Below are 15,902 nucleotides of genomic sequence, written 5' to 3' on the forward strand. Positions count from 1 at the left end.
CCATGATTTGTTTTAGTAGGACAGACCTGGGTGACCGGCTTCTGTCAGTCAAATCATCCATCAAATCCTGTCCTAGAGAACCCACCCACTGGCATACCAGATTCAACAATCCAACTAGCAAGGAACATAACCCTGCTCACCTCAGGATTTCCCCCCTTCTGTTGAAAATGCTCGCTGCATTAAGCAATATGCTCATTGCCTCAACATGCCTTTCTTCTGATTGGCAGGGTTGAAAATATTGCTTACACATATTCAAACCTAGAGTGTCTATGGGCTAGGGTGGATCAAATAACACCATATTCCTTATTTAGTACACCATAGTAGGACCCTGGTCAATTGTAGTGCACTAAATAGGGAATGGGGTACCATTTGGGAGGCAGACTGGGATTGGACCAGATAGCTGAGATACCTGAGCAGCTGTGAGGTCGTAGCCCAGAAGCATGTGAGTGGAAAAGGTGGCAACACTGGCGATCACCACAACGATGGGAGCCACACCCACTGTGATGCTCTGGAAGTAGCCAGTCCTCTCTAGGATGATGCGCTCCTCCTCTCGAATCCCTGCAGGGGTAAATATACTGCTCAAAAAAATAAAGGGAACACTTAAACAACACATCCTAGATCTGAATGAAAGAAATAATCTTATCAAATACTTTTTTCTTTACATAGTTGAATGTGCTGACAACAAAATCACACAAAAATAATCAATGGAAATCCAATTTATCAACCCATGGAGGTCTGGATTTGGAGTCACACTCAAAATTAAAGTGGAAAACCACACTACAGGCTGATCCAACTTTGATGTAATGTCCTTAAAACAAGTCAAAATGAGGCTCAGTAGTGTGTGTGGCCTCCACGTGCCTGTATGACCTCCCTACAACGCCTGGGCATGCTCCTGATGAGGTGGCGGATGGTCTCCTGAGGGATCTCCTCCCAGACCTGGACTAAAGCATCCGCCAACTCCTGGACAGTCTGTGGTGCAACGTGGCGTTGGTGGATGGAGCGAGACATGATGTCCCAGATGTGCTCAATTGGATTCAGGTCTGGGGAACGGGCGGGCCAGTCCATAGCATCAATGCCTTCCTCTTGCAGGAACTGCTGACACACTCCAGCCACATGAGGTCTAGCATTGTCTTGCATTAGGAGGAACCCAGGGCCAACCGCACCAGCATATGGTCTCACACGGGGTCTGAGGATCTCATCTCGGTACCTAATGGCAGTCAGGCTACCTCTGGCGAGCACATGGAGGGCTGTGCGGCCCCCCAAAGAAACGCCATCCCACACCATGACTGACTCACCGCCAAACCGGTCATGCTGGAGGATGTTGCAGGCAGCAGAACGTTCTCCACTGCATCTCCAGACTCTGTAAAGTCTGTCACGTGCTCAGTGTGAACCTGCTTTCATCTGTGAAGAGCACAGGGCGCCAGTAGCGAATTTGCCAATCTTGGTGTTCTCTGGCAAATGCCAAACGTCCTGCACGGTGTTTGGCTGTAAGCACAACCCCCACCTGTGGACGTCGGGCCCTCATACCACCCTCATGGAGTCTGTTTCTGACCGTTTGAGCAGACACATGCACATTTGTGGCCTGCTGGAGGTCATTTTGCAGGGCTCTGGCAGTGCTTCTCCTGCTCCTCCTTGCACAAAGGCGGAGGTAGCGGTCCTGCTGCTGGGTTGTTGCCCTCCTACGGCCTCCTCCACATCTCCTGATATACTGGCCTGTCTCCTGGTAGCGCCTCCATACTCGGGACACTACGCTGACAGACACAGCAAACCTTCTTGCCACAGCTCGCATTGATGTGCCATCCTGGATGAGCTGCACTACCTGAGCCACTTGTGTGGGTTGTAGACTCCGTCTCACGCTCCAACCTTGACTTCCTCTGCCTCTCAGAGACGTGGCTCCATAAAAACTCTCCATATGCTGCTTTGATTGTGCCTGGCTACAATGTTTTCAGGAGAGACAGGATTGAAGGAAGAGGAGGGGGTCTGATGATTTACATTAAAGAACATATCCGATGTAAACAAATTGAGTGGTCATGTGATAATGAACTAGAATGTATTGGCCTGAACGTTACACTGTCTCCCCAAATGTATTTTACCCTTATAGGAATGTATAGACCACCTTCCACCAAAAGTGTGTTTTTTGATCAGTTTAATAACATGCTTAGGGAATGGGATTTTGGGAAAGAGGTCATCTTAATGGGAGATTTTAATATTAATTATGAAGACAAGTCTTGTAGGAAAACCCTCAAACGGATCACTAATACCTTTGACCTTACACAACTAGTTAAAGGGCCAATCAGGGTGACTTGTTGCTCTAAAACACAGATTGATTTGGTGTTCAGTAATAAACCAGAGAGAGTGACTAACTCATTCAATATGGTTACTGGGCTGTCTGATCATAATCTGACACTTATAGCCAGAAAGCTTTCTAAGAACAGGTTTAACCTCTCTACTGTTAGAAAGACGGATCAACTAAGAATTCCTAAGAGTGAATTAAACTATTTTGAAAACGCAATTAAGGGAATTAACTGGAATGATCTCTTGTTCTATACAGATGTGGAAGCTGATAGTCAGGTTTTTCTAGCCACAATCCAGACTACAATAAATGGTTTCCTAAAGAAAATCAAATCCAAACCTGGCCAAAAGAGCAATCTTCCTTGGCTAAATGGAGAAATCTGGAAATTGATGAAAGAACGGGATTATGCTCTAAAAACAGCCCTAAAATACAAATTAGAGCATGACAGACGTAGGTTTACCATGTTGAGAAATAAGGTGATGAAAGAAATCAGACAGGCCAAGGCAAACTTTTTTATTAACATAATTGGTGAGGCAAAGGGAAATTCTAAATTGATCTGGGAGAATCTAAAAAAGGTAACAGGGAAAGACCATAGTAACACTGCAAAAAGACTAGAAATCATGGTGAATAACAATCTAACACAGGATGCAGTCGAAATAGCAATAGCCTTCAATTCCTACTTTATTGACTCTGTCAGGGTACTGACACAGAACCCCTCCACTGGTTTATTGTGCTCAGTGCTAGTGAATGATGCTCAAACTGTCTTCATCATAAGGGAGGTTTCTGAGTCAAAGGTGAACAAGGTGATTAGCTCACTAAAGAACTCTAAATCCAAAGATGTGTTTGTAGTTTTTTAGAAAGGTAGAGTCCAGCCCAAAGAGTCACTCATTGGCCCCATTACTAAGGTCACCAACACATCTATTGGTCTGGGGGTGTTTCCAAGGGTATGGAAGTTGGCCATAATAACGGCCATCTTTAAATCGGGCGACCGTGCTGACGTGAGTAACTACAGGCCCATTAGTATACTACCTGTGGTGTCGAAGGTTGTTGAAAAGTGTGTAGCAGAACAACTGATTGCCCACCTCAACAACAGCCCCTTCACATTACACTCCATGCAGTTTGGCTTCAGAGCGAAACACTCCACAGAAACGGCCGACTGCTTTCTTCTGGAAAATGTGAAGTCCAAGATGGACAAAGGGGGTGTTGTTGGGGCTGTGTTTCTGGACCTAAGGAAGGTTTTTGATACTGTTAACCATGAGATTCTCATCACAAAATTGTCTCTGTGGGAGCTTCCCATGTCTGGAATACACTGCCATCAGACACACATAACTGCACCACATATCACACTTTCACAAAATGCATGAAGACATGGCTAAAGGTCAATCAGATTTGTGAACATAATCCCTAGCTGTGTATTGCCGCTTTCCATGTTGTCTGTTGTCTGTAGCTTGTGAGGTGTGGAAACACTTTGTTGCTTTTATGGATTTTGTCTTGTTGCTTTTTGTTCTATGTTGCTCTGTCTGTATGCTACATCTTGCTTGTCCTATGTTGCTCTGTCTGTATGCTATGTCTTGCTTGTCCTATGTTGCTCTGCGTGTGCTCACTGCTCAATGATTGTCTATATTGTAATTGTTTTTAATGACCTGACAAGGGACTGCGGTTGAAAATTAGCCGGCTGGCTAAAACCGGCACCACAATGGTAACAAATGTTCTCCAGCTTCATCGTTTTATTTCCGATGACAAATGAGTTGCTTCTGCTTTTATCTTTAGCATACTGGCGACATACAGAACAACTCATCACCACAGCCTCAGCATCATACTGTAGCCAGCCTCCAAACCTCCATTTCTCACAAAACGTTATTTTATTATGTGATTCGTCCTCCTTTTTGTCTGTGGGTTTTCATTTCAAAGGTTGGCTTACTCCAGGTAAATGTCACCACATAACAGCTATTTAATGAATGGTAGCTAGCAACAGACCCGTGGCAAGTGAGCGATGTCGAGTAGCTGATGTCCCGTCGGCAGTGCCACAAAACTAGAAGCACTAGAGACGGTCTGTGGCTGGAAAACATGAGTAATTTCCTCTGAGTCATCATGCTAGATTTTTATTACATGACTATTTTGGTACAAACATTTACCCGCCAGTGTTGGGGATGGCCTTCTGAGATTTACTCGCCAAACGGAAAATCTACCCACATTTGGAGCTTGGCGGGTGTTAATTTTGGACCCTGCCCATAAGGCAACACAATTTTGCAAGGCGGTGACCAACAATGGTCACAGACTTCGGTCATGACGTGGCCCTTTTTGGGCATAGCTAGTGGCTTCCCCCTCTCTCTCTCCTACACCCAGGTTCTGTTATCTCAGGTCGTAAATTCCTGGCGGAGACTCTCTCCCCCTGGCCATGCAGAAAGAGAGACACAGAGAGAACAAAGGATTTCACATGGGCAACTCCCCAAAATGGGAATTTGAAACAAAATGTCCACTTGTGGGAATGGTCCGTGGACACTTAAGATACGGGTATGACGAGTGTGTTTCATTTGGTGACCTCAGAGAGGACAGGAAACACACATAACTATATCTCTGAATGTGTACATTTCTCAATTATGGGGTTTGCATCTAATTCTTGTATAAAATGAATGAGTAAAGATGAAACTATTTGTGAAATTATGTAATGTGATGTTACATCTTTAATGTGAGAGAATTGTATTCCCTTTAAAGTTTAACTAAGTCATTGGCCCGCCCCCGTGAGCACAGACATGATCTGGAGTCAGATAACCGCCTCTTCTATTGTTACGAATAAAAGCCCCTCCTGAGGAAATTCTCTTCAGAACTTGCGTACCTCGGTGGACCCTGAGGTTGCAATGGTTGTTGAATACCTAACCATACCACGTGGAGCATTGGCTACACGATGGGAAATGGTTAACCTGTTGGGGATAGGGGGCAGTATTTGCGCGGCCGGATAAAAAACGTACCCGATTTAATCTGGTTACTACTCCTGCCCAGTAACTAGAATATGCATATAATTGTTTGATTTGGATAGAAAACACCCTAAGTTTCTAAAACTGTTTGAATGGTGTCTGTGAGTATAACAGAACTCATTTGGCAGGCCAAAACCTGAGAAGATTCCAAACAGGAAGCGCCCTCTCTGACCATTTCTTGGCCTGCTTGATTATCTCTATCCAAAACAGGGGATCTCTGGCATAACGTGACATTTTCTAACGCTCCCATAGGGTCTCAGAAGGCGCCAGAATGTTGAATGATGACTTTGCAGGCCATGGCTGAAAAACAGTAGCACATTTGGTAAGTGGTCGATCTGAGAACAATGAGACTGGGGCGCGCGTGCACGAGACTCCACCATGTTTACATTTTCTAGTCTTTGAACGAAAACAGGGTTTCCCGGTAGGAATATTATCGCTTTTTTACGAGAAAAATCGTATAAAAATTGATTTTAAACAGCAGTTTGACATGCTTCGAAGTACGGTAATGGAATATTTAGATTTTTTTTGTCACGAAACGCGCCGGGCGCGTCACCCTTCTTTACCCTTCAGATAGTGTCTTGAACGCACAAACAAAACGCCACTATTTGGATATAACTATGGATTATTTGGAACCAAACCAACATTTGTTATTGAAGTAGAAGTCCTGGGAGTGCATTCTGACGAAGAACAGCAAAGGTAATCCAATTTTTCTTATAGTAAATCTGAGTTTGGCGAGTACCAAACTTGGTGGGTGTCAAAATAGCTAGCCTGTGATGGCCGGGCTATCTACTCAGAATATTGCAAAATGTGCTTTCACCGAAAAGCTATTTGAAAATCGGACATAGCGATTGCATAAAGGAATTCTGTATCTATAATTCTTAAAATAATTGTTATGTTTTTTGTGAAAGTTTATCGTGAGTAATTTAGTAAATTCACCGGAAGTGTTCGGTGGGAATGCTAGTCACATGCTAGTCACATGCTAATGTAAAAAGCTGTTTTTTGATATAAATATGAACTTGATTGAACAAAACATGCATGTATTGTATAACATAATGTCCTAGGAGTGTCATCTGATGAAGATCAAAGGTTAGTGCTGCATTTAGCTGTGGTTTTGGTTTTTGTGACATTATATGCTAGCTTGAAAAATGGGTGTCTGATTATTTCTGGCTGGGTACTCTGCTGACATAATCTAATGTTTTGCTTTCGTTGTAAAGCCTTTTTGAAATCGGACAGTGTGGTTAGATTAACGAGAGTTTCTGAGCAGGAGTAGTAACCAGATTAAATTGGGTACGTTTTTTATCCGGCCGTGAAAATACTGCCCCCTATCCCAAAGAAGTTAAAATAAGTGTTCATTCAGTATTGTTGTAATTGTCATTATTCCAAATATATATATAAAAAAAATATATATATATATATATATATATATATTAAATATTTAAAAAATATATATAAAAAAACGGCCGATTAATCGGTATCGGCTTTTTTTTGGGTCCTCCAATAATCGGTATCGAAAAATCTTAGTCGGTCAACCTCTAGTCCACACCCACTTCCCTTTGTCCACCAAGCCGTCATATCGGCTTAGCCCACTAGGGAACCTCCCCTATCATTTCTTTGTAACCATATCTACTGTTGTTTGTTTATGCATTTCTGTGATTATTTAGTTAGTAAATAAATCAATTATTAAGACAATTGGTGTATGGATGATTCATAGTAAAGGCTGGGTTCGTGCAGATAACCAACAATTTACGACGTTTGGAATGAGACTAGCGTGAGGTAAAGAATAATTCATTAATAAGAAGACTAATTGATCAGATATTCAAATATCTGAAGAGTTTTATTAGGAAAATTATAACTTTGTAATGTGAAGATTTTCCTTGGTGCCCGACTTCCTAGTTAATTCCATTTCCATGATTAGTTTAATCACGTAATAATAATTACAGAGAATTTATTTGATAAAATAATAGTCTTCACTTTTAATAATGCCAAAGACACGACACTTCACAGAACTGATCCGCTCGAACGCGTGCAATGAGTCAGTCAGCCAGCCACTCAGTCCGTCAGTCACTAGTCTTCATCTAAGATTGCCATGATATTGATGTGGTTCCTGAGATTAAAACACCAGACCAAAATCTGTTTACATGGAAGACCACCAGTCATTCAGTCAGTCAGACAGTCAACCAGCTAATTGATCAATTAAATCTCACACACAGCACTTACTGCGCACATCCTGGGAGAAGGCCTTGACCCAGGCATACATCTTGATGAACTTGATGTAGTTGAGGATCTCGTTCATCTTCTGCACCCGTCGGTCCGTCACGGCCACGCCCTTCCTCCTGAAGTAGGCCGTAAGCCTTGAGCTGAACATCTGAAGCAGGGAACACACAGTAAAATGTTGTTATATAATGTATTTTCAACGGTCGGTCGCTCTGTCTGTCTGTATATATATATTAACGTCTGTATGCATGTACAGTACAAGTCAAAAGTTTGGACACACCTACTCATTCAAGGGTCTTTCTTGATTTTGACTATTTTCTACATTGTAGAACAATAGTGAAGACATCAAAACTATGAAATAACACATATGGAATCATGTAGCAACCAAAAAGGTGTTCAACAAATCAACATATATTTGATATTTGAGATTCTTCAAAGTAGACACCCTTTGCCTTGATGACAGCTTTGCACACTCTTGGCCTTCTCTCAACCAGCTTCAAGAGGTAGTCACCTGGAATGCCTTGTTAACCTCTCTAGGGTCGGCGGGACGAAATCGTCCCACCTACGTAACAGCCAGTGGAATCCTGTGGAGCCATATTTCAAATACCTTAGAAATGCTATTACTTCAATTTCTCAAACATATGACTATTTTACACCATTTTAAAGACAAGACTCTCGCTAATCTAACCACACTGTCCGATTTCAAAAAGGCTTTACAACGAAAGCAAAACATTAGATTATGTCAGCAGAGTACCCAGCCAGAAATAATCAGACACCCATTTTTCAAGCTAGCATATAATGTCACAAAAACCCAGAAGACAGCTAAATGCAGCACTAACCTTTGATGATCTTCATCAGATGACACACCTAGGACATTATGTTATACAATACATGCATGTTTTGTTCAATCAAGTTCATATTTATATCAAAAAACAGCTTTTTACATTAGCATGTGACGTTCAGAACTAGCATACCCCCCAAACTTCCGGTGAATTTACAAAAAATGTACTAAATTACTCACGATAAACGTTCACAAAAAGCACAACGATTATTTTAAGAATTATAGATACAGAACTCCTCTATGCACTCGATATGTCCGATTTTAAAATAGCTTTTCGGTGAAAGCACATTTTGCAATATTCTAAGTAGATAGCCCGGCATCACAGGGCTAGCTATTTAGACACCCAGCAAGTTTAGCCCTGACCAAAGTCAGATTTACTATAAGAAAAATGTTATTACCTTTGGTGTTTTTCGTCAGAATGCACTCCCAGGACTTCTACTTCAATAACAAATGTTGGTTTGGTCCCAAATAATCCATAGTTATATCCAAACAGCGGCGTTTTGTTCGTTGCGTTCAAGACACTATCCGAAGTGTAAATAAGGGTCACGAGCACGACGCATTTCGTGACAAAAAATTCTAAATATTCCATTACCGTACTTCGAAGCATGTCAACCGCTGTTTAAAATCAATTTTTATGCCATTTTTCTCGTAAAAAAAGCGATAATATTCCGACCGGGAATCTGCGTTTAGGTAAAAAGACTAAAGAAAATAAAGCATGGGGTCGACTCGTGCACGCGCCTAAGCCCATTGTCCTCTGATCGGCCATTTGCCAAAAGCGCTAATGTGTTTCAGCCTGGGGCTGCCTCGATATCATTCAGCTTTTTCCCGGGCTCTGAGAGCCTATGGGAGCCGTAGGAAGTGTCACGTTACAGCAAAGATCCTCAGTCTTCAATAAACAGAGACAAGAAGAACAAGATCTTGTCAGAGAGGGCACTTCCTGTAAGGAATCTTCTCAGGTTTTTGCCTGCCATATGAGTTCTGTTATACTCACAGACACCATTCAAACAGTTTTAGAAACTTTAGGGTGTTTTCTATTCAAAGCCAATAATTATATGCATATTCTAGTTACTGGGCAGGAGTAGTAACCAGATTAAATCGGGTACGTTTTTTATCCGGCCGTGTCAATACTGCCTCCTACCCCCAACAGGTTAAAAGTAAATTTGTGGAATTTCTTTCCTTCTTAATGCGTTTGAGCCAATCAGTTTTGTTGTGACAAGGTATGGAAATATGGCGCCGGAGAGTATGGCTGCCGTCTTATCGGATCTTAACCAACCATGCTATTTTGTTTGTTTTTTCGCGTTGTTCGTAACTTGTTTTGTACATAATGTTTCTGCAAACATCTCTTATGACCGAAAATAGCTTCTGGACATCAGAACTGGGATTACTCACCTCAAATTGGACGAGGAGTTCTTCTTCAATGAGTCTGACGCGAGGGATATGCTGCAGACATCCGACCAGGCCCAGATCCCCGTGATTCGCTAGAAAAGGAAACGTAGGTTTCGTGGAAAGAGATCAGGATGCCTTGTGAGGATCAGGCGACGAGTGGCTAATCTTCCCTTGCCTTCCATTCTGCTAGCTAACGTTCAATCGCTGGAAAATAAATGGGACGAACTGAAAGCATGTATATCCTACCAACGGGACATTAAAAACTGTCATATCTTATGTTTCACCGAGTCGTGGCTGAACGATGACATTAAGAACATACAGCTGGTGGGTTATACACTCTATCGGCAGGACAGAACAGCAGCCTCTGGTAAGATACGGGGCGGGGGCCTATGTATATTTGTAAACAATAGCTGTTGCATGATATCTAAGGAAGTCTCAGGATTTTGCTCGCCTGAGGTAGAGTATTTCATGATAAGCTGTAGAACACACTATCTACCTAGAGAGTTTTCTTCTGTATTTTTCGTAGCTGTCTACATACCACCACAGACCAGAGGATTGCACTAAAACCATACTCAATGTGCTGTATTCAGCCATAAGCAAACAGGAAAATGCTCATCCAGAGGCGGCGTTCCTAGTGGCCGGGGACTTTAATGCAGGGAAACTTAAATCGGTTTTACCTACAGTCGTGGCCAAAAGTTTTGAGAATGACACAAATATTAATTTTCACAAAGTCTGCTGCCTCAGTTTGTATGATGTCAATTTGCATACACTCCAGAATGTTATGAAGAGTGATCAGATGAATTGCAATTGATTGCAAAGTCCCTCTTTGCCATGCAAATGAACTGAATCCCCAAACAACATTTCCACTTTATTTCAGCCCTGCCACAAAAGGACCAGCTGACATCATGTCAGTGATTCTCTCGTTAACACGGGTGTGAGTGTTGACGAGGACAAGGCTGGAGATCACTCTGTCATGCTGATTGAGTTCGAATAACAGACTGGAAGCTTCAAAAGGAGGGTGGTGCTTGGAATCATTGTTCTTCCTCTGTCAACCATGGTTACCTGCAAGGAAACACGTGCCGTCATCATTGCTTTGCACAAAAAGGGCTTCACAGGCAAGGATATTGCTGCCAGTAAGATTGCACCTAAATCAACCATTTATCGGATCATCAAGAACTTCAAGGAGAGCGGTTCAATTGTTGTGAAGAAGGCTTCAGGGCGCCCAAGAAAGTCCAGCAAGCGCCAGGACCGTCTCCTAAAGTTGATTCAGCTGTGGGATCGGGGCACCACCAGCACAGAGCTTGCTCAGGGATGGCAGCAGGCAGGTGTGAGTGCATCTGCACGCACTGTGAGGTGAAGACTTTTGGAGGATGGCCTGGTGTCAAGAAGGGCAGCAAAGAAGCCACTTCTCTCCAGGAAAAACATCAGGGACAGACTGATATTCTGCAAAAGGTACAGGTATTGGACTGCTGAGGACTGGGGTAAAGTCATTTTCTCTGATGAATCCCCTTTCCGATTGTTTGGGGCATCCGGAAAAAAGCTTGTCCGGAGAAGACAAGGTGAGCCCTACCATCAGTCCTGTGTCATGCCAACAGTAAAGCATCCTGAGGCCATTCATGTGTGGGGTTGCTTCTCAGCCAAGGGAATGGGCTCACTTACAATTTTGCCTAAGAACACAGCCATGAATAAAGAATGGTACCAACACATCCTCCGAGAGCAGCTTCTCCCAACCATCCAGAAACAGTTTGGTGACGAACAATGCCTTTTCCAGCATGATGGAGCACCTTGCCATAAGGCAAAAGTGATAACTAAGTGCCTCGGGGAACAAAACATCGATATTTTGGGTCCATGGCCAGGAAACTCCCCAGACCTTAATCCCACTGAGAACTTGTGGTCAATCCTCAAGAGGCGGGTGGACAAACAAAAACCCACAAATTCTGACAAACTCCAAGCATTGATTATGCAAGAATGGGCTGCCATCAGTCAGGATGTGGCCTAGAAGTTAATTGACAGCATGCCAGGGCGGATGTAGAGGTCTTGAAAAAGAAGGGTCAACACTGCAAATATTGACTCTTTGCATCAACTTCATGTAATTGTCAATAAAAACCTTTGACACTTATGAAATGCTTGTAATTATACTTCAGTATTCCATAGTAACATCTGACAAAAATATCGAAAGACACTGAGGCAGCAGACTTTGTGGAAATTAATATTTGTGTAATTCTCAAAACTTTTGGCCACGAATGTAATTTATATCAGCATGTTAAATGTGCAACCCGAGGTGAAAATAATTCTAGACCACATTTACTCCACACACAGAGATGCATACAAAGCTCTCCCTCACCCTTCATTTGGCAAATCTGACCATAACTCTTTCCTCCTGATTCCTGCTTACAAGCACAAATTAAAGCAGGAAGCACCAGTGACCCGGTCTATAAAAAAAGTGGTTAGATGAAGCAGATGCTAAACTACAGGACTGTTTTGCTAGCACAGACTGGAATATGTTCCGGGATTCTTCCGATGGCATTGAGGAGTACACCACATCAGTCACTGGCTTTATCAATAAGTGCATTGAGGACGTCGTCCGAACAGTGACTGTACCTACATACCCCAACCAGAAGCCATGGATTACAGGCAACATTCGCACTGAGCTAAAGGGTAGAGCTGCCGCTTTCAAGGAGTGGGACACTAACCTGGAAGCTTATAAGAAATCCCTCTATGCCCTCCAACGAACCATCAAACAGGCAAAGCATCAATACAGGACTAAAATCTAATCGTACTACACCGGCTCCAACACTCGTCGGATGTGGCAGAGCTTGCAAACTATTACAGACTACAAAGGGAAGCACAGCCAATGACACGAGCCTACCAGACAAGCTAAATAACTTCTATGCTCGCTTCGAGGCAAGTAACACTGAAACATGCATGAGAGCATCAGCTATTCCGGACAACTGTGTGATCACGCTCTCCGCAGCCGATGTGAGTAAGACCTTTAAACAGGTCAACATTCACAAGGCCGCTGGGCCAGATGGATTACCAGGATGTGTACTCTGAGCATGCGCTGACCAACTGGCACGTGTCTTCACTGACATGTTCAACCTCTCCCTGTCTGAGTCTGTAATGCCAACAAGTTTCAAGCAGACCACCATAGTCCCTGTGCCCAAGAACACAAAGGTAACCTGCCTAAATGACTACCGACCCGTAGCACTCACGTCTGTAGCCATGAAGTGCTTTGAAAGGCTGATCATGGCTCACGTCAACACCATTTCCCAGAAACCCTAGACCAGTGGTCACCAACCGGTTGATCACGATCGACTTGTCGATCTCCAAGGCTTTTCTAGTCGATTTCCGAACATTTCTGTAAACAACCCAACGATAAAGCCTTGTGTTACTATTTTTTTTTATTAGTCTTGGGCTGTTGGTGGTAGGTGCAATTCAGCTGCCCTGCTCCCCAGTTAGGCAAACTGTTGCCATTTCATGTATCTGAAGGTACAAACTCTGCTTTCCCGGTAGGCCTGGAGAGGAAATCAAGTGCACTATGCCACCGCCATTACTCAGATGACCGAGTCTGCAGTAACGTAGCAGGGATAAAAGAATGCTATGGCAAAATTGATACTGTGAGATTTCAAAACGTTTAAAACCATGACTCGAGAGAGACTGTCAACGAATACAGCAAAGAGCTGAGCTCATGTTTAAGTTCTTACTCATCACTGTCAACACTTTGTATTCAACACTTTTATAACCCATAAAATGTGCGTTCTTCCTATTTTCACTCAGCGCTACAACAAGCAGTGCAGCAGTAATGAATGAGTAGGAAAGTGTATCTACAGGCTTGCATTGTTATTATTAGTGACTTGGGCCTTTTTTAATATCAAGGAATATTTAACTTTCTCTGTTCATAGGAGAAACAACATGAATTTGTGCATGAGGCAGAAATAATGCGGTTCGAGTCGAGTTTCGCCATCAGCTGGAAGACGGTGTCCCTTTTTGGTCAGTGTCAGTGGAGGAAAGGGAGAGCGGAGGGATGTTGAGAGGCGGACACCTCAGTCTGCTGCTCTCTCCCTCCGCTGAGACTGACCATCAGATGCAGGCATCATCAGCCCAGGAAAATAAAAAGCAAATTATTTAAATGTATGCTCACTCAGCTGTGCCTCACAAGTAATACAACAATGGATCTATTACCGGTGTGATTATATAGCCTACCTCAAATTTTGAAATAATAAAAATAAATGTCCCAAACAACAATGCATTGGCAGGTAAATTCAAGCAAAGTCAGTTTGCGGTGATAATGTATTGGGCATATAGCTTACTGCACTAACCACATTGCTACAGTACTGTTTTTAATTGGCTATTGTTGCATAGGCTTACATTTTTTAAGCCATGTTAATAAAAAATTCAGAGCGGTACATCTCTGCATGCATTTTGACTCAGAAAGTGATCTTGACTCAGAAAAGGTTGGTGACCACTGCCCTAGAACCACTCCAATATGCATACCGCACCAACAGATCAATAGATGATGCAATCTCTATTGCACTCCACAATGCCCTTTCCCACCTGTACAAAAGGAACACCTATGTGAGAATGCTATTCATTGACTACAGCTCGGCGTTCAAAACCATAGTACATTCAAAGCTCATCACTAAGCTAAGCACCCTGGGACTAAACACCTCCCTCTGCAACTGGATCCTGGACTTCCTGACGGGCCGCCCCCAGGTGGTAAGGGTAGGTAACAACACATCTGCCACACTGATCCTCAACACGGGGGCCCCTCAGGGGTGCGTGCTCAGTCCCCTCCTCTACTCCCTGTTCACTCATGACTGCACGGCCAGGCACAACTCCAACACTATCATTAAGTTAGCTGATGACACAACAGTCGTAGCCTGATTACCGACAACGATGAGATAGCCTATAGGGAGAAGGTCAGAGACCTGACTGTGTGGTGCCAGGACAACAACCTCTCCCTCAACGTGAACAAGACAAAGGAGATGATTGTGGACTACAGGAAAAAGAGGACCAAGCACGCCCCATTCTCATCGACGGGGCTGTAGTGGAGCAGGTTGAGAGGTACAAGTTCCTTGGCATCCACATCACCAACAAACTATCATGGTCCAAGCACACCAAGACAGTTGTGAAGAGGGCACAACAAAACCTATTCCCCCTCAGGAGAGTGAAAAGATTTGGCATGGGTCCTCAGATCCTCAAAAGGTTTTACAGCTGCACCATCAAGAGCATCCTGACGGGTTGCATCACGGCCTGGTATGGCAACTGCTCGGCCTCCGACCGCAAGGCACTACAGAGGGTAGTGCGTACGGCCCAGTACATCACTGGGGCTAAGCTTCCTGCCATCCAGAACCTCTATACCAGGCGATGTCAAAGGAAGGCCCTAAAAATTGTTAAAGACTCCAGCCACCCTAGTCATAGACTGTTCTCTCTGCTACCACACAGCAAGCGGTAGCGGAACGCCAAGTCTAGGTCCAAGAGGCTTCTAAACAGCTGCTACCCCCAAGCCATAAGACTTCTGAACAGCTAATCAAATGGCTACCCAGCCTATTTGCATTGCCCCCCCCCCACGCTGCTGCTTCTCTCTGTTATTATCTATGCATAGTCACTTTAACCAACAATGCAGTTTTAAGAAAATCCCTAAAAAAGTAAGAGATAAGTATAACAAATCATTGAAGAGCAGCAGTAAATAACAATAGCTGGGCTGTATACAGGGGGTACTGGTACAGAGTCAATGTGTCAATTTGAGGGGGGCACCGGTGTAGAGGTAATGGAGGTAATTATGTACACGTAGGTCGAGTTATTAAGGGCTTGTAAGTAAGCATTTCACTGTATTTGGCGCATGTGACAAATAACATTTGATTTGATTTACAGAAGATAACCCTTTTAGGTAAAAGACCCCAAAGTCCATATTATGGCAAGAACAGCTCAAACAAGCAAAGAGAAACGACAGCCCATCATTACTTTAAGACAGTCAATGCGGGAAATGTCAAGAACTTTGAAAGTTTCTTCAAATGCATTCGCAAAAACCATCAAGCGCTATGATGAAACTGGCTCTCATGAGGACCGCCACAGGAATGGAAGACCCAGAGTTACCTCTGCTGCAGAGGATAAGTTCATTAGAGTTACCAGCCTCAGAAATTGCAGCCCAAATAAATGCTTCACAGGGTTCAAGTAACAGATACATCTCAAC

The 15,902-nt window shown here is 43.4% G+C and overlaps 1 protein-coding gene across 1 annotated transcript in view; it reads right to left on the reverse strand.

The window, feature by feature from the left end:
* The window catches only part of LOC106612343 (ATP-binding cassette sub-family C member 5), an 88,675-nt gene that overhangs the window by 30,521 nt on the left and 42,252 nt on the right, over nt 1-15,902 (reverse strand). The window contains exons 8-9 of the mRNA XM_014213393.2: nt 7,486-7,633; nt 410-558 (exon numbers count right to left, since the gene is read on the reverse strand). Of these exons, the coding sequence (XP_014068868.1) occupies nt 410-558; nt 7,486-7,633 (297 nt within the window). The remainder of the gene's footprint in view (nt 1-409; nt 559-7,485; nt 7,634-15,902) is intronic.

The sequence above is a fragment of the Salmo salar genome, chromosome ssa09, assembly GCF_905237065.1.
Source record: "Salmo salar chromosome ssa09, Ssal_v3.1, whole genome shotgun sequence".
Taxonomy (NCBI): domain Eukaryota; kingdom Metazoa; phylum Chordata; class Actinopteri; order Salmoniformes; family Salmonidae; genus Salmo; species Salmo salar.